Source organism: Ptychodera flava, chromosome 9 (assembly GCF_041260155.1).
Source record: "Ptychodera flava strain L36383 chromosome 9, AS_Pfla_20210202, whole genome shotgun sequence".
Taxonomy (NCBI): Eukaryota; Metazoa; Hemichordata; class Enteropneusta; family Ptychoderidae; genus Ptychodera; species Ptychodera flava.
This window is the reverse complement of record NC_091936.1, coordinates 25,060,661-25,078,973: the sequence shown is the minus strand read 5'-3', so window position 1 is coordinate 25,078,973 and position 18,313 is coordinate 25,060,661. Positions and strand designations below refer to the sequence as shown.

General features: G+C 36.7%; 1 protein-coding gene across 1 annotated transcript; it reads right to left on the bottom strand.

Annotated features, from left to right (window-relative positions):
• Positions 1-7,538: 7,538 nt before the first annotated feature.
• LOC139141238 (putative ankyrin repeat protein RF_0580) lies at positions 7,539-13,546 on the bottom strand. Its single transcript, XM_070710862.1, has 5 exons — positions 13,454-13,546; positions 11,941-12,042; positions 9,455-9,565; positions 9,117-9,215; positions 7,539-7,634 (listed from the first exon to the last, which is right to left on the bottom strand). The coding sequence occupies exons 1-5, from the start codon at positions 13,544-13,546 to the stop codon at positions 7,539-7,541; spliced, it is 501 nt and encodes a 166-aa protein (XP_070566963.1).
• Between the last annotated feature and the right edge of the window lie 4,767 nt (positions 13,547-18,313).

The following is an 18,313-nucleotide window of genomic DNA, read 5'->3' as shown; positions in this document are numbered from 1 at the left end:
ACAGGCGAAAACAAAAACAGCTATGTCACATAAATATGCTTAAGCCATATTTGGATAGGGATAATCCTACTAAAACAAAGCCTGTCAGTGCAGTCAGTTCAAACCATTATGAAGATAGTGATACTGAAACTGACTTGAGTGAAAATACTCTAAACTCAAAGCTGGGCTCGGTCAAGCTTCAGAACTCAGAAATCCTGGAGAAGCTGGAGTCTACAAAGTTGGCACACCTCCAGCCAGAACAACAACAACAGGTGAAAGAACTGCTCCACGAATATAAACACATGTTTCAAGATGTTCCAACGAGGACAAACGTCATCTATCACGACGTTGACGTTGGTGACAGTAAGCCTGTAAAACAACATCCATACAGACTGAATCCAACAAAAGCAAAATATCTCCAGGAAGAAGTCAAATACCTGCTGGACAATGACTTTATTGAACCCAGTAAAAGTAACTGGAGTTCGCCGTGCATACTTGTTCCCAAATCAGATAACAGTTATCGTATGTGCACGGACTTTAGGAAAGTCAACACTTTAACAAAGACAGACACTTTCCCAATCCCGAGGATTGATGATTGCATCGACAGTGGGAAAAGCCAAGTATGTGACGAAATTTGACCTACTGAAGGGATTTTGGCAAGTCCCTCTGACGGATCGTGCTCGTGAAATATCCACCTTTGTTACACCAGACGGATTGTTCCAGTACAAGGTGATGCCATTCGGAATGAAGAACTCTCCGGCAACGTTCCAACGGATGATCAACGACGTCATATCCGGGCTAGACGGATGTGGAGCTTACGTCGACGACGTCGTCCTGTATAGTGACACCTGGGAGGAACACATCAAGCTCATGCAGAAGTTCTTTGAGAGACTGAGCAAAGCAATGTTGACTGTCAGCCTTGCCAAATCTGAGTTTGGTTGGGCGAGGGTGACTTACCTTGGACATACTGTAGGACAGGGTGAGGTAAAACCTGTTGATGCCAAAATCAGTGCCATTTCAAGTTTTCCCATACCAAACTGCAAACGACAACTGATGCGCTTTCTCGGTATGGCTGGTTACTATAGAAAATTCTGTCCAAATTTCTCCACAATTACTGAGCCTTTGACTAACTTACTTAAAAAGAAAGTAAAGTTTGTTTGGTCAGAGCAATGCCAACAGGCATTTGATACACTTGAAAAGCCATACTGCAAAGTGCTCCAGTGTTGTCTACACCAGATTTCACTTTGCCATTCAAATTAGCTGTAGATGCTAGTGATACAGCTGCTGGTGCTGTTTTATTGCAAGAGGATAGTCATGGTGTAGCTATAGATCATCCTGTTTGCTATTTTTCACGCAAATTTGACAAATCCCAGAGAAACTACTATACAATTGAAAAAGAGTGTTTATCTTTGATATTAGCTTTACAGCATTTTGAAGTTTATGTTACTTCTTCAAATCAGCCAATAGTGGTTTATATTGATCACAACCCTCTTGTTTTTCTGCAGAAATTTAAAGGCAAAAATCAGAGATTGCTAAGATGGAGTTTAATGTTACAGGAGTTTAATCTTGACATTAGACATATCAAAGGCAGAGACAATTTAATTCAAGACTGTCCCTCTCGTATTTAGAGTTAATTGTTGATTACATTTGTAAAAGAAAGATTTTTCTTTGAAAAATTTTCTTTTTTGAAGAGGGGGTGTGTTATGTAGGTCATTTCCCCCCACACTCATCATGACCTGAGTTCAATTAGTCTAGAACATTCTCAAGGTCACTGCCCTTAATGACCTCACAACCTTGAATTCAATTAGTCATGTTTGGAATGTTCTAGAAATTTAGTTAGATGTGTAAGAGAGATAATTTTAGAACAGTAATTAGCATGTCAATAAAAGTTCTAGACTGTTCTTATATGCTCTTATGTAAGCACATGTGTATAAAAAGGGACGTGCACAGCTTCCAGTCAGACTTTTGGGATCGTGTCTCTTGTGTGTTACTACATGTGTTTGGAAACCCAGCAGTAGTCATTCTCAAGACTTTTCAAGACCTTCACTGCCAACGCTGGATTTATACTGTGGACTTTGTGCAACTTCAAGCCTGTAAGCCAAAGGACTGTTCATTCATCCGACAGACTGTTACAACTCTGAGACTGGAGCTTTGCCGTCCCAGCTGAGATAAGTAGTCTGTACACTTTTAAAGCTTGTACTCTATCCCTGACTTAGCAATTAGTTTTGTTTTCCTAAAAAATTTTGTTTAAACGCTAACTGCTGAGTTCACCCTTTTGTTCGTTTTCTCTGCACGTAACACAGCCAATTTCCAATTTGCATATTTAATGAACCTTCCCAATTAGGGATATATACTGGCATTTACTTGATAAAAGTTGGCGAAACATGCTGTGTACATTGATCATTATACCAGGTTATAACAGTATTGAAAGTCATTTTGATGTCAGCTATTTCATAATTTGCATAGCTAATAAGTTTTCACGATTTGGCATATAGAGCTTGAAGGACTTGACCAAAGGCAATTACACATTTATATTGTGATACAATGACAGTACTCAAAGAAATTAATTATTTTTATTTCAGCTAATTACATATTTGAATACTTAATGACCTTTAGAATTGATCTGTGGTGAAATTCATTATGTTGATCATAGCACTTTCAATGAAGTTGCAAACATGTAGCAAAGGTTCAAACTTGCACATAAATGCAATATATAATGAAACACGTGAGCATTTTCAGTTCATATCTGGTTCATAGATCTCAGCTACGGAGAACACTGTCAACCTTAATTCCCAGCTCCTGTATATATTTACTTGTACATGAGTTCGGAATCATACATGCCTTATGAGGCCCAAAATGTACATACATATATACATACAAACATACATATATACATACAAACATACATACATACATACATACATACATACATACATACATACATACATACATACATACATACATACATACATACATACATACATACATACATACATACATACATAAGCCATACATACATACATACATACACACATACATACATACATACATACATACATACATACATACATACATACAGAGCCTGGACTTGATACATACTTAGATACATACATACATATAGAGCGTGGACTTGGATAAAGGTCGAAAATTTACATTGAGCCTGGCTTTCGAGACATACAGTTGAAAACGAGGTTGAATGTGATAAATGTAATAATGCATCGCGGGGCTTTGACACTAATTCCAGTAAACAGTGGGTAATTTTTATACGATCTAATTTATTCAGCGTGTGCATACGTTTACCTGTGATACCGACACGTGATGTCATAGAAAGGAAATACACTTAATTTTCATATTTCCTTGGTACTTACAGTAATATTCTTAATCGTTCATGGTACCTTTTCAGGAATCAATAAAAGAACACACATATATGAAGTAATCATATTGCAAAAACTGACAGGATACAAAGTCATTCTCGGTGAAAAGCTAAAATGAAGAACTGATAAAAAAATTTCATATCGTATTCAAAATACTCATTCTATTTACAGTACGATAACAACTTCATAACACGAACAAGAATAAAAAAGCATTACAGAGAGACTCATGTGGCTACTATGAAATCCTGTACAATCGTATAGTAAACACCTATTACCTGGTCATGTGGACTCTAGCGCCCGTTTATTACCCCGAGGGGCCGTGTGTTACCAGAAACAAATCGATATTCCCCGAGGCCGTAGGCCGAAGGGTATAGCGATGTGTTTCTGGTAACAAACGGCCACGAGGGGTAATAAACGGGGGCTATCGCCCAAATAAAGACCAGGTTATAGGTGTCTTATAACACACCACCCGCTCATGTTGTATTACGTTATAGTTTTTATGTTTTGATATTTTGCACCGTAACAACCCATTGTGACAAGTTTACTTGGCGATATTTCCACAGCGGTTACAGTATAGTGCAGCTTTCTTCAAAAATATGCTAAGCATACCTAGCAACATCCGTGGTTGCACTTGATCTTTTTCGTCGATGAGCTGCTCAAGTTCCTACGCTGTACTTGAATGGAAAATCTGTTTCAGAGAAAGGCTCGTCGCTCATCCCGGGCGCACATCACGTTCTAGCCACGCGCCATTGTTTGAAGCTGCAGACGACACTACGTTCAGGTGACCGGGCACTTTTCCAAATTTGGTTTTTCAAAAAATACCCTCTGACGTCACTTTTGCCGATTCAGGGGGGACTAGACGTATCTATTTTCTCGTGGCGTGACGTATTATGGCAAATCGTGACACGGAATGAGCATGTGGCGTGTTTTAATAGGTAATGGTTGGTAACTATTGCCAGTGATCGATGGTTGATAGTACCAACATGAGTGAAATGCATTAAGTTACAGAGATCTTCAACTGCACAATGATAATTATCAACATAGCGTTATATTACATCTCATGAATAATTCAGTAATCGTGTAAGGATAAGATCTTAGCCACGGGAATCGCCAGAAAAAGTGGTATTAAAATGGCTGGTTGGGACACCAGGACACCAGATATGATGCTGTTGTCTGTTTGGATGGATTTGGTTAAGAGCACATCTTTTTTGCTTATTTAGATCATCCGCAAGAATATGATCAAAACATTTGAAACAAACACGTTTGAATAACATATCAAATTATTATTTCCTCACGTCTCAAACACACTTATAGCAAAAACAAACAATTATAACAAGTCATCGTTGATGACACAGTCCCTACTTGTGAATGGATACTTTAATTACAAGTCCTCGGAGAGGATACAGGATACTGCGATACACATGGGACTTAATGGCCGAGAATGAGTTCCATGGTGGTGAAAACAAAAAACCAATGTAGGTTGCCATCCTAATTACAAAAGGTCATTAAATTAATGAATTAGTAATTAATTGACAGGATGTTGCAAAATATTTTTGTATCCTATCATAACATTGACAGATTATCACCGGTACCATTTTGCATAAAGTTTGATGCAGTGCTTCTGGACATTCACCCTAAAAACAATAATTCATTATGTAAATGCAAATTAGCAATTAATTTAAACAATACTGCTAAGTATCATTGATCAACATCTGTACCAAGTCTCATCAAATTTGGTGCAGTATTTGTGGACATATCACTCTAATTAGGAAGGTTTATTACATATGCAATTACAAATTAATTAACATGACACTGATAAATGTCTTTATTCACTGTACCAAGTTTCATGAAATTTGATGCAGTATTTCTTGGTATATCAGCCTAATAACGAAAATTCAATAATTGATATGATACTGCTACATTTCGTGAAACAAATTGATGTGCATATGTATGACGTAGGTCAATGTTCTTGTACCAACTTTGAATGATATTGGTGAAATATGTCTGAGTTATGGCTCTGTACATGAAAAAAACGTAACTTAGGGACCGTTCAGCTTTTACGGCCGGGGTTGGGGGCGGCAAAATCCAGGGGGGTCATCATAATTTTGGAATCCGCGAAGGGGGGGTCATCGCTTTTTCACTGGTAGGAAAGGGGGCGTGTCACCACATTTTCTAAAACATAATACCTCCAATAAAGTGTACTTTATGCCATGGCCATGATCGACCCTCTTTACCAGCCTTCGGCGGCCCACTACAATAAATATACTTTATGTATTACCCATGACCCTCTTAACGGGCAGATGCCTTTTGCGGCCCACTCCAATTAGGTTTACTTCATGCAATGGCCATGATCGACCCTCTTTACTGGTGGGCCACCTTTGGTGGACCACTAGAATAAAGTTGACTTTACGTAATGGCCCATGACCCTCTTAACTGGAGGGCTGCCTTTGGCGAACCACTCCCATAAAGTTTACTTTATACATTGTCCATGGATATAAGTTGTCTATGGAAATGAAGTTAAAAATTGCCTCACAGTCGTCCTAATTAACAGACGTTTGCATGGATGTGGCTGAGAAGTTTGTGCACTGGCATCTCTGCTACACAAATAAAGTGCGCCGAGTAAATGATTTCAAATCCAAACCGTGCGGGTAAATTTGACATATGGGCTTTGGTTATTTTTCAGGGGGGGGGGGGGGGGGGGGGGGTGGGGTGGGGGGGTGGTCATCAATTTTTTTCGTCTGACAAAGGGGGGGTCATCTGTTTTTCGAGAAAAATGCTGGGGTCTCTATTTTTTTGAACACCGGCGACAAGATTTTGCCGGCCCCCCCAGGCCGTAAAAACTGAACGGTCCCTTAATGGCCACCAGGCAGCCATATTGCATTGGATTATGAAACCATTAGCATGCATATTTATTACATAGGTCATTGTCATTGTACCAAATTTAAATAATATCGGTTGATAAATGTCTGAATTATGGCTGCGGACATGAAAAGTCCTAACATGATGGTCGCCATGCAGCCAATGTATTAGATGTCACTGTAAAATTCGAAGTGCATATGTATGACATAAGTCAATGTCCTTGTACCATTTTGAATAAGATCGGTTGATATGGCTCTTGACACGAAAAAACCGAAACAAAATGGCCGCCACGCGGCCATTTTGAATCGTATCGTGAAACAAATTGAGGTACATATGTATGACATAAGTCAATGTCCTTGTACCAACTTTGAATATAATCGGTTGGTACATGCCTGAGTCATGGTTCGGGACATGAAAAATTGAAACAAAACGGGCACCATGTGGCCATATTCGATCATATCATGAAACAAATTGACGTGCATATGTATGACATAGGTCAATGTCCTTTTACCAACTTTGAATAAAATCGGTTAAGACGTGTCTTAGTTATGGCTCAGGACATGAAAAAATCGTAACAAAATGGCCGCCATGTGGCCATATTCGATCATATCGTGAAACAAATTGACATGCATGTCTTTGACAAAGGTCGATGTCCTTGTACCAACTTATAATAAAATCGGTTGAGATGTGCCTGAGTAATGGCTCCGTACATGAAAAAATCGTAACAAAATGGCCGCATGGCGGCCATATTGGATCGTTTTCACGAAAACATATGGTGTGCATATCGCTTCAGGCATCTCTGAGCTATCTGCGTGAAGAGACGGACGCGTGAACGGACGGACGCACGGACGGACATGTCCAAACCTATGTCCCCCTGGATGGTGTCCTTAGGGACTAAACATTTACTCGAGTATATGCCATATGTATTTTCACCCATATTTGGCATTCTGAAGTACACATTAACATAATGATATACCTGTTGTTAATATGCATAATGGCGTGCATGCTATAGGTATGTGTATGTTGGGCATTTTCTTCTTGCACATCCATTGTGTTGATTAATAAAGTCTTCGTGTTCACCAATAGTCTTTGGAGATGTACCGGTCATTCACATACATTGTAACATGTAGTTAAATCAATGAGTAGATGATCAAGTAATATTCGGTACAAGTTTTAAAATTTTCCTTTTAAAATAATCCTAAAATGGTGCCTCTCAAAAGTATGCATGAAACATAATATTTTTAGTGTTCTTCTCTTGTCGAACAATTTTCTGTATTCTCTTTACCAATGACTTGCATTTGCGTCTATGCTCAATGCCAAGGCACTCTACTTAGTATCTGCCCCAGCACCACTTTCCACAAGCAACGATGCCACTTCAGCACAATGTCCATCTAGGGCCAGCTCAATTGGTGTTTTACCGCGCTGTCAATAAAATTGATTAATGTGCATAACTATTGTGTCAAAAAAGATATATACGCAATACTTAAAACTCAGGTACGGAACAAGGTACAAAACATGAAATTAGAAGTAGATAATGTCAATGAGGTAATTATTAACATATAGAGAAACACATGGTTTTATGAAGCAGAAAAAAATTTACAAAGTTGAAGGGTATACGTCTCTCAAAATGAGTACGTTAATGAGAGTATTTAGGTGAAGGCAGCGTTATTATCAAATAATGGATAAACTCATGTTTTCAGTATCTCCTCAAATAATGACATATTGAAGAGTAAGCAAAGACTAAATCCAGTTAAATATTTGCAGGAATGTCTGGCATGATCGTTGAGAATATTGTAGAGAAAACAACGCAACTAACAGTCTGCCCTCATGAGTATCTAATTTTTTAACACAGAAACTTTCTCTCCCCTGTTCTGTTTTTGTCTGTTTCCATTTAATTAAAATAAAGAGTGACTTTTCAATACTTTGTACGTACGGGGAAAGCAGCTTTAATAACTGTAAAAATATCGATGATGAATCGATCGGCAATCCTTAAATCGTTTATTACGCTGTTGCTTAAGCAAAACGTACACAAAGATATACATTTGAACCAGCCTTTGTTTCAGTCAGTGACCCTTAATTATATCATCAGATTTAAAACTTCTTATCGTTCACAGCTTAAGGATCCTTCATACAAGGATGACACTTTCAGATTTTTATAAAACAATTTTTTATAAACTCCAATATACTTTCTAAAAGCCCTGATATAGGGATATCCGACCATGCACAGTACATAGTCATTATTTGCATAATAGTCACGTGACAAGCATTTTGCTGAACCTTCCAAAAATAAAGGTTTCCTGCCTTTAGCAAACACGCTGCAAGATTTTGCGATTTTTTTCTCCGAGTCTCCTCTAAAATTATATGACGCGACAATTTCGATTCCTTGCTAGCACCTTTGTCTAACACCTTCAAAAGTGCATTAGAAAAAGCAAAGGCACATAAAGGAAATCTAAGACACAGGTTTGAAGGATATTCCAAGGCTTGCCAATGCACAAATTTCAAACGGAAATCTTGCAGCCTGTTCTCTAAAGGGAGGAAAAACATATTTTTAGGAGGTTCAGCAAAACGCTTTTCACGTGACTACTATGCTAGTAATGACTGTGTTCTGTACACGGTCAGATTTCCCTATATCAGGGCTTTTAGAAAATATATACTTTTTTGGGCTTTACGAGTTCTAAAAAAATCTGAAAGTGTCTATTTTGTATGCAGGAACTTTGAAGTTGAAGTTGGTGTGTTTGAAGTTTACTTTTAAGATTTTGTGTTTGCTTTCTATTATAACACAATAAAATCTTCAAAAATGTTGTTTAAAACCGATCTACCTCATGTCTGCAAAAACTGTGTATGGCTTCCGTTGAGAATGTGGCTACCATTAGGGAATTTTGCTGTATCCGTAACAGAACTTACCTTGTTCAGAGCATTCACATCAGCTCCCTTGTCTATAAGAAAACCAGCTGCTTTCACATTGTTATTCCTTGCAGTAATATGGAGGGGAGTGTCTTTCATCTGCAATACATGAATGGATAATTTGCTTTCAAAGTATTTTCAATTCACCGTAGACCCTTCTTAGTGCTACTTGCCTGGCAAGTCTTCTTTATAACGTCAATAGAAGCAATACGTGCTGACTATACGGTTCGTTGGCCTTTCGTATCCTCTTAATTTTAGGTTTGTTATTATGATGACGACAAGTGACATTGATAATATACATTGACATGCTTATTTATGACTGTTAGACAATGATATACCTGTTTGTCTGCAATATTCACTTTGGCATTAGCATCACACAGTATCTTGACAATATCAGCAGCTCGCTGTGTTTGGTTTCCAGCAGCACAATGAAGTGCTGTCTTGCCTGCCTGTGAGAGCAAAGAAGAAATAATGAAGCTAACGAGCTGATGTAATGGTATTACATCAAGAATCTCAGATGTTATGCTTTGCTAATTTTCAAATACAACAACTCTTACAAAGGGCAAATGACAGCACAATGCGGATATATGTATATTGATGTACTTTTATTAAATTTTCAAGATTTTAAATAGCAATGAGGAATATTTGAGCAATTTAGAAACGTAAAGTTTATGCCGATATGAACAACCCTCGGTGGGAGTATCCCTATAAATACATGAACAAACTGTCAAATTTGCATTATCTAAGTTTACTTGCTTTGGCTGATATGTGTATTTGTTATGAAAAACTCTCATCTTTAACAAATCATCCATAATTTTATACAAAATAATGCGGTGACATATGCTCCATTTCTCATTGACAAGTTCTTCATGATAGCGGACATAGATAAGTACACACAGATATAAGCTTACTGATCCCAATAGCTTCCAATACAATTCATGTGTTTTGCAAACGGGTGCTAAAATTATATGACTGTTTGTCTTACTGGACATACTCTCGACCGACCTTATAGGTTGGCTTGGTTGACCTCGTGCAGTCTGCCAAACACACATCGTCTGCTAACAGGTGTGTGAAAATCCTTAAGTTTCGCATGACGCATTTTGCCAAAAGCTTAAAAATACAAATAGCATTATTTTGGTGAGCTTACGCTTGCTTGTGAACTTGCGTGAACGTTGCCATCACCAAGTGGGGTGTGTAGGTGCATAGAAGCCAATTACAACTGCATGATTTCTCTTGTGAAAACCTAAAGATGCTGTAGGTTGGGTTAGGGACTGGTCAGTTTCTTTGGCAGGGGGGGGGGGGTGTTGATTATTTTTTGCCGATGTCAAAAAATGGCTGACCCCCCTGTTCAAACTTCCCAAAACAGGGTGTCCCTTTTCCAACTTTAGCTTTCAAAAACAGGGTGCCCTCCTCCCTGCGCACGACAAATGTATATATATATATATATATATATATATATATATATATATATATATATATATATATATATATATATATATATATATATATATATATAATTTTGGGGTGTATTTTATGCATAACCAGATGTCCAGAACTTTTGTAAGAAAAATGTGATTGTGACTTGTGAAATATTAGTGTATGTTGCTTTCTAATACCGAATTATGATAGAGAAAACAAAAGTATCATGAGCTTGTCATGCTTTTCATATGAACTGCAGATTTCATAATGACTAATTTGCAAAACAGACTTTCAATTTACAGACTTCGAGATAATTTCGCCATATGTCTGTGATATATTAAATACTGCGCCCTAAGGGCGCGCCGAAAAATTTGCATCCAGATATCTCTGATATATATCTGATATATGAAAGTTATGCGGCTGAAGGATATGCTGAAAATTATGTTTGATATTTTAAAGTAACGTGCCAAAAGTATCATGAACTTGTCATGTTTTTAATTTGAACTGCAGATGTCCTAATGATCAGTTCACTATGCAAAACAGAATTTCAATGTACAGACATCAAGATAATTTTGACATATATCTGTGAAGGGCGCTGCTTGGCTGGCGAAGTAATTGTTGTATTTTGCAAACAAATCTATCTGCATATTACGCTATTTTTTTATTGAAATTGCTTGAGCCATATGTTAAAGGACCACGTAAGATATTATTATGAAAATACACACAGGAGTTTAACTGCACTTTTGGTGGTATAGATTTACATTAGAAGTGGTGTGCATGTTTTCTCCAACGTTAACAGTCGAAAGAATATTCACTTTCATAAGTTTAAAATAATCAAAGCCAAAGAAAAGAGCATTTAACAGTTCTATTTTCAAAATGCATGTGTGATTTGCTTTTGATCGCTGACTTCTCCATAGGTTGCAAAGTCGATTAAAATGTCACTGAATTATCTGCCTCAATGAACAGAGACACCGAAGGATCCGAAGGCCCATTATAGTAGTGTATTGATTGCTGTGACTGAATTTCTGTACGTTAAATGCTTGTTTGTATGCGTGTGCTTCATTGAACTTCAAGTCTTCAGGAGTCACGGTCAAAGTTGCGGTATCTTTACTCGTTGACCTTTTCATAGAGGTGGGGATGTACACCAGTGATTTTGATCACTGAATACGATAGCTCAGTAGGTGACATAGGCTGCGAGGTCGAATCCGATCGAGACTTGGCTGAATCAACTCAGTCGTTCTTGACATACTGAATCAAAAGACATGTACTGCCAGATGAAGCCGAGACAGACATTTACATCTACGGGATAGTTCCAATAAGTGAACACAGGAAGTGAACATAATTTCATTACCCCTATAATTCCTTGTTTTAAGTGTTATTATAGAAATAATGGCAAATAGTCTACCTTGTCCTTCTGATTTACATCAGATTTCGCTGCCACCAATAGTTCGACACTTTCAACACAATTTCGCCCCGACGCTGCAAAATGTAACGGTGAGAGTCCATACTGCAATCATAAAGCGCAAAAAACATACAAAGATTAAAATATGACAACTGCCTTTTAGTTCGATGTTTATTCATTCATGGCAAAGAAGGAAAAATCATATGCTTCGATTATTCCCCAATTTAGGATCAGATAAATAAAGTGGAAATGATTGACAGTTTTTGTTGACTCGTTCTCTTGTGAAAGGTACAAAAACCTTATCATGTAAAACCACTATGCTTTCTTCGTTAGTTCTTCAAGTAAGTTAATGCATGGGTGTTTGTACCCATCAAGCCCAAAAGTAAGAAAATGATCAATTATCTTTAAAAACCACCAGATTTGATTGATATTTGGCTTAATTATTGGAATTATTAAATTCTTCAAAAAAATGTCTACCTAAATCTTGACGAGTTGAGTCACGTGACCAAATCTGATATTTTCCCGCCAAAATTTACGTCTTTATTAATCTTAATATTCCAACCGTAAACCGTTAAATTTCTTGATTTTCTTTGCACTTTTGGAAACAACATCTATCATGTTCTTTCAAAAATACATGGCACTCATGAAACTCTATCTATACCTTTTTCTGATATTCAAAATATTCATGTTAAACGTCAAAAATATTGTATTTGTTGCTTTCTGTGAAGAAATAATGTTCAAAATTCAATAATTTTTCCTCTGCCACAAGTTCTAACACAAGTTCCCATCCCATTTTACATTAATTGGTCATAATATTTTAAATATTTTGATGTTTAGCGGTTGGAATATTCAGTTATTTGCAATATACAATTTGGCGGGAAAATAACAGATTATGGTCACGTGACCTGACTTAGGTAATATATTATGATAAATTTCAACTTAATCAAATGCGAAACATATATTGGCAATTTTCACAATTTTCTGACCAGGTCTGATTAAAAAGTATGTTCAAACTGATTTTACATGTATGTAAGCCTATGCCCATGCATTAACATACCTGAGTCTTGTCATCATGAATTTTCAAATTGTGTTATTGTAATCTGCCTTCAACTCAGCTCATTCGAGGGTGCAACGGATGACTGTATGTGAAAAGTTAATTTTACAAATAAGGTTTTTTATCATAATAAATTTCCGTTATTAATTGTTAAGTATGATAATGCTCACATACATTAAATGACAACTTAGGGGGGATTGGACATGATCAATCAATTTCTAAAGGATTGCAGTATGTCAGTGTTAAGTTACTGACAGCTTTGTGTCGACACAATAGGCAGTGTGAGATATTTTTTCAAACAGTACCAGCTGAAAAGTAATTTTACCGAATCCGAAAACAAAACCTTCTTATGCAAGGATTTTATGCAATAAATGAAAGCTCGGGGCACAAAAATAATACCACCATTGTCCCATAAAAGAAAACCTTTAGTTGCTTTGTTTTCTATGTATGATGAAATTATACCGAATCAGTTTTGTTAACATCTCCTCCCTTGCTTAGGAAGTCTTGAAGAATTTCACCATGATCCATCAGAGCGGCTACATGAAACGGGGTCATACCGTTCTGAAATTGTACAAAGAAATAAACTTTATTCATAAGAAGAGCATAACCTGCATAATTATGCATTTGAAATGCGAAATAATTCTTTCGCTTGTTTGTTTGGTGAGTGGGCTTTCAGACCTTATTTGTGAGTCAAAATGGTAATAAGAATGTACTGATGTACTGCAACAAACCATTAGGCCTAAACAAATCAAACTAATAACGCAACAAATATAGACACGTTTGCAGATGGAAAATGATGAAAAGATGTCAATAAATCGTAACATGTCACTTATCACTTTCATAGATTTAAACTAGAATTGTATCAATGTAATGATACTTTATACTCTTAATCTTACAGTTTGCAAGAGTAATACTATATGCCTGAAGATCAAGGACGACAATCACATCAATTCACTGGCATCAATGGGGCAAATGATTTAATTATAGCATACGAATAATATCACGCTAGAATCGAGCTACTTGCCTTATTCAAATGATTCAATTTTAATTGAAGTTCAAAATTCAGTAAATGTCTTGAAATGTTCCTATCTAAAACTCAAAACTGTTCCATAGTAAGGGTAAGATATGCGAGCATTATTAACACAGTGTTTACCGACACTTATTGCTGAAAAGAATGCAACGTTGACGATTCTAAATACTGTTCAAAATTCATTTAATGTGGTGATTTAAACCTATTAAACCTATGGAAGATATCTCATTTTGCTTTCTATCAAAGCCTTTCCGAATAATTTAGAAACTGCTTTCAGTTTCATTTGTTAGCAAAACTCCAATGTTTACACAGTTTTCAAAGATGTCAAAATGCCATACCATGTCGAAGCTTCCGATATCTGCGTCTTCGTCCAACAAATATGTCACAGCATCTTTCCAGTTATTTTTTGTAGCAATGTGCAAAGGGATGTTCCCATCCTGTTAATGAAAAGAGCACTCAATTACGTTTAAGGTTCCAAGACAAGTAATGACCTTTTTAATCTAACAATCCTGTGGTGGTTAATAAGCTCAAAACCCCCGTAAATCATACATTTTCTGAAAGCTTAGATATAGGAAAACATTTTGATAACCACAGTGTCACCATTGTTTACACAACCATCACGCGAAAGGTATTTTGCATAACCTTTCAAAAAACTGTTTTTCCTAAGTTTTGTCCCATTACTTCAAAGCATCTGACTCAAACTTGCTGGAATGCAAGCTGTCAGAACGCCCTTCCAAAGTGTGTCCGAGATTTTTCATATCTTGCTTACTTCTTTTGGAGCACAATTTTAAAGCAATCAACTGGGGTTAAATTCACCGCTCGGGAAGTTTTTCTGACATAAAAATCGTTTTAGAAGGTTTATAAAATTCTGAGACACACTTTTGAAGATCCTCAGACAGCTTGCAAGCTGATTTAATGGGGTTCTGAGCTTATTAATCACTTCAGAATTGTTAGGTTAAAAAGGTCAATTACTTGTCTTGGAACCTTAAAGAGAATTTTGAAGAACGTGATTAGACCTGTAAAACTCTGATAAAATGCGATGTACCTTTAAAATTTAAGGGAATACTGAAACCTTTTATGATCTACGGTAGAGAGGAAGAGGAAATTAAAAACAAACTATACATGATTTCTTTCATTCAACAACGAGAACCTTTATTAGACTTGGTATGTTAACTACAATACACATCAAAGAAAGTGTAGAAACTCTTCTTTGGATATTACAGGAAAATATCAATACTTTAAAGTAATATACCAATACCTTATCTTTTGCATTGATGTCACCACCAGACTTTAGGAGAGACTCTGTAAGTTTGATAAAATTTCGCTCTGACTCGGTCCCAGAAAAAGACATTTCTTCAGCCTAAAATTATTCCAAAGAAAGAAAGAAAGGATGCAATTAAATGCACTAGTATATTTGATATGGTACACAGCATAAATTAGATTTACAAGAAGCATTTAGTGCATTAATCATCAGTCTCAACGACTGACATAAAATAACCAAATTTGTGTAGGTAATACTTCGGTTCTTTGGACAATATTGTTGTAGTCCAACATTAAAACACAAACTTTCCTGATTTCGGAAGGGACGGTCAATATGGCGTCCTGGGGTCCCCTTTGAAGAGAAATTCTCACACTGGCCGAAAAATGACGTGGGAAGCACGAGAAGAGAGAGAGAGCGGGCGTATACAAGGGCTTGTGATGCTACAATTACCCCGATGAAAACACTCTAAGGTGGCTAAGTTGCCACATTGTACATGTCAAATTTGTCGAATGTTATTGGTATGACGTCTTGGAACACTTACAAACAGTATCCAAACTGTATGCGACTGAAATTTTCTGAACATACCTTGACAAAATATGTTTCCTTGGTTTCAGACTCATATTCAGTTAATAGCTGCATTGTCTCAAGACCTTGATTTGCCAGTGCAATGGAGAGAGGAGTGTACCCAGACTGTTAGAGAAACGAGTAAGAAATTATACACAATTAGCAGATGTATGAACAAAGTTGCTTAGTTGAAAATTAATGCTAATATATACATTACATTTCCTAAACCATTAAAAGTTATTAAACATGCTTATCGAGGAAAAGTTCAGATTACATAACGTAATCGAGATTAATTCTCACTTTTTGTACATCTTTTGTTTCCAGAAATTATCTTGTTTGAAATCCTTGCAATACATTGCAACAGATTATAGAGACTCTGACGTTCAGAGTCATTGCTGCATCAGAAAGTCGGAGAACGATCTTTCGATATGCTAGATGAAGTGTATGAATATCTCTTGATAAATATGTATTTAAAAACTTAGTAAGCCAAACAGGTCGAGTACATATCTTTTTTCAATTTCATACCGCTTTTATGTGATTATTCACCTCCAGAAGAATACAAAGCCGTCATTTAAGAATAACATTTTTATTGGCATTTGGTATAATAACATTTTCAAGGAAACTACAGTTTCATTTAATTTTTATTCCTAGGACAATATTTGTGTGTATTTTTTGACAAACTGGTCACTGGAAGAAACGGTAGATGTTAGCCTTTGCCTTTCGAATATTCTCACCTTATCCTTGATAGTCAGATCGGCACCAGCTTCCACAAGTAGTCGAGCAATACGAATATTGCCTTTAGCAGCTGCCAAGTGCAGAGGAGTTTGATTGGTCTGCCGTATAAACAATATAGACGAAATAGTGAGAACCTAACCAAACCGGTCAAGAGCCATTTTTTGTATAATAACATTTGCAGAAGATGGGAAATCGAAAGTTAAGCGGCTAGAGTCCCGGAAATATTGTTTGGCTTTATTGGTTTACACTCGCGGGCCTCTTGGCGCTTAGTCAATCTAGATGAACCTATCAATGAAAGTGCGTCTGTTGCATGTAGATTTTCGTATTAAGCTTAAGTGTTTAAGCAGTACACCTCATTAGTTCATATGAAGCGCGAGGTTTGAACGGGACCTTTAATAGTAGTACTAGATGTTGAGAGGTGACCATTTGCTAACGACAACAGCCTAGAGTCGCTGAGGTGGCAATGGGGCCACCTCTACAATTTACTTTCATCAGATCGCTCGCAAAGAGGGATGATATTACTTTTATGCGTTAATGATGGGTTGAAAATAACGTACGTTTGAGGTAGCGACATTTACCAATATACACGACAATCATATCATTCTTGCAGATTCACATCATTTATGGAAACGCTCTGCATGGTACTGAAAAACTACTTGAACGTTAGAAAATGTTCTCTCAAGATAGCGTTACAGACTATGTTCACTAGAAAGTTCTTTACTTAGTTTGACATCAAATACGTGTAGCCATGTTCCGAAAAGTCTTTATGCTACGATACGAAGTCACATGTGCACTAGTGTTGTTACCTGGTCTTTTATGTTGACATCAATCCCCTTTGCTAATAAATACTTTACACTTCTTACACGATTGCCCTCAGCTGCGACATGAAGTGCTGATTGTCCTTCCTAAATGATAATATACACAATGTAAAGCCAAAAACTGGCACACAAGCCCTTCTGTGATTATTGTTTGACAAAGCGTAAGCACCGGTTTCAAACCAATCACATCCGATCGCTTTTTCAACTAGCGATACCTTTATCAAAATCACTGATATGAAGTTATTAGAATCAAAACAGTTGCCGAGAAAAAATGCAATCTCAAAAACACTATGTGGAATTCTTTAATATCATACATTGACTGCACCTGTGCATTCATAACTTTCAAGTCAGCTGTCATGTTGAAGTACACCTCATCTGGTTATATATGACACAATGATATTAATTAGGGTAAGTTGTTTGGGTGTTCCTTCCGATTGAGGAGAAAAAATTGTACAACACGAGCAACACTTACATTTGAAAATCAGTATTTTTTACTGTCTTTACCTCATTAAGAGATGTTATGTCACAACCACCTTCTAGAAGAGCTTTAATTGCTTCAATTTTATCCTCTTCTAATGCAACAAGTAGTGCGGTTTCGTCAACCTGCAATTCAAAAACACGGATGAGAGTACAATTGATTTCAACACATAACATTTTAAAAAGAACCGACTTCCTAAATTAGCTGAGCAGACATTTTGCAAGAAGAATTTTTGACAGCAATCACCTTCATTTATCTGAAGTGCAATACTACCTTTTTAAACACCATTGAATGGGGTCATCACTCGGAGCAAGCAAGGAAGTTAATTGTCTAGTAGCATTCGTAACGTATTTTAAAGCCCAAGTATTTGTAACTTTTAACCTTTTTTATGTTCGAAATTACATGTTATTCTCTAATATCCATCGTGAAATGTTGT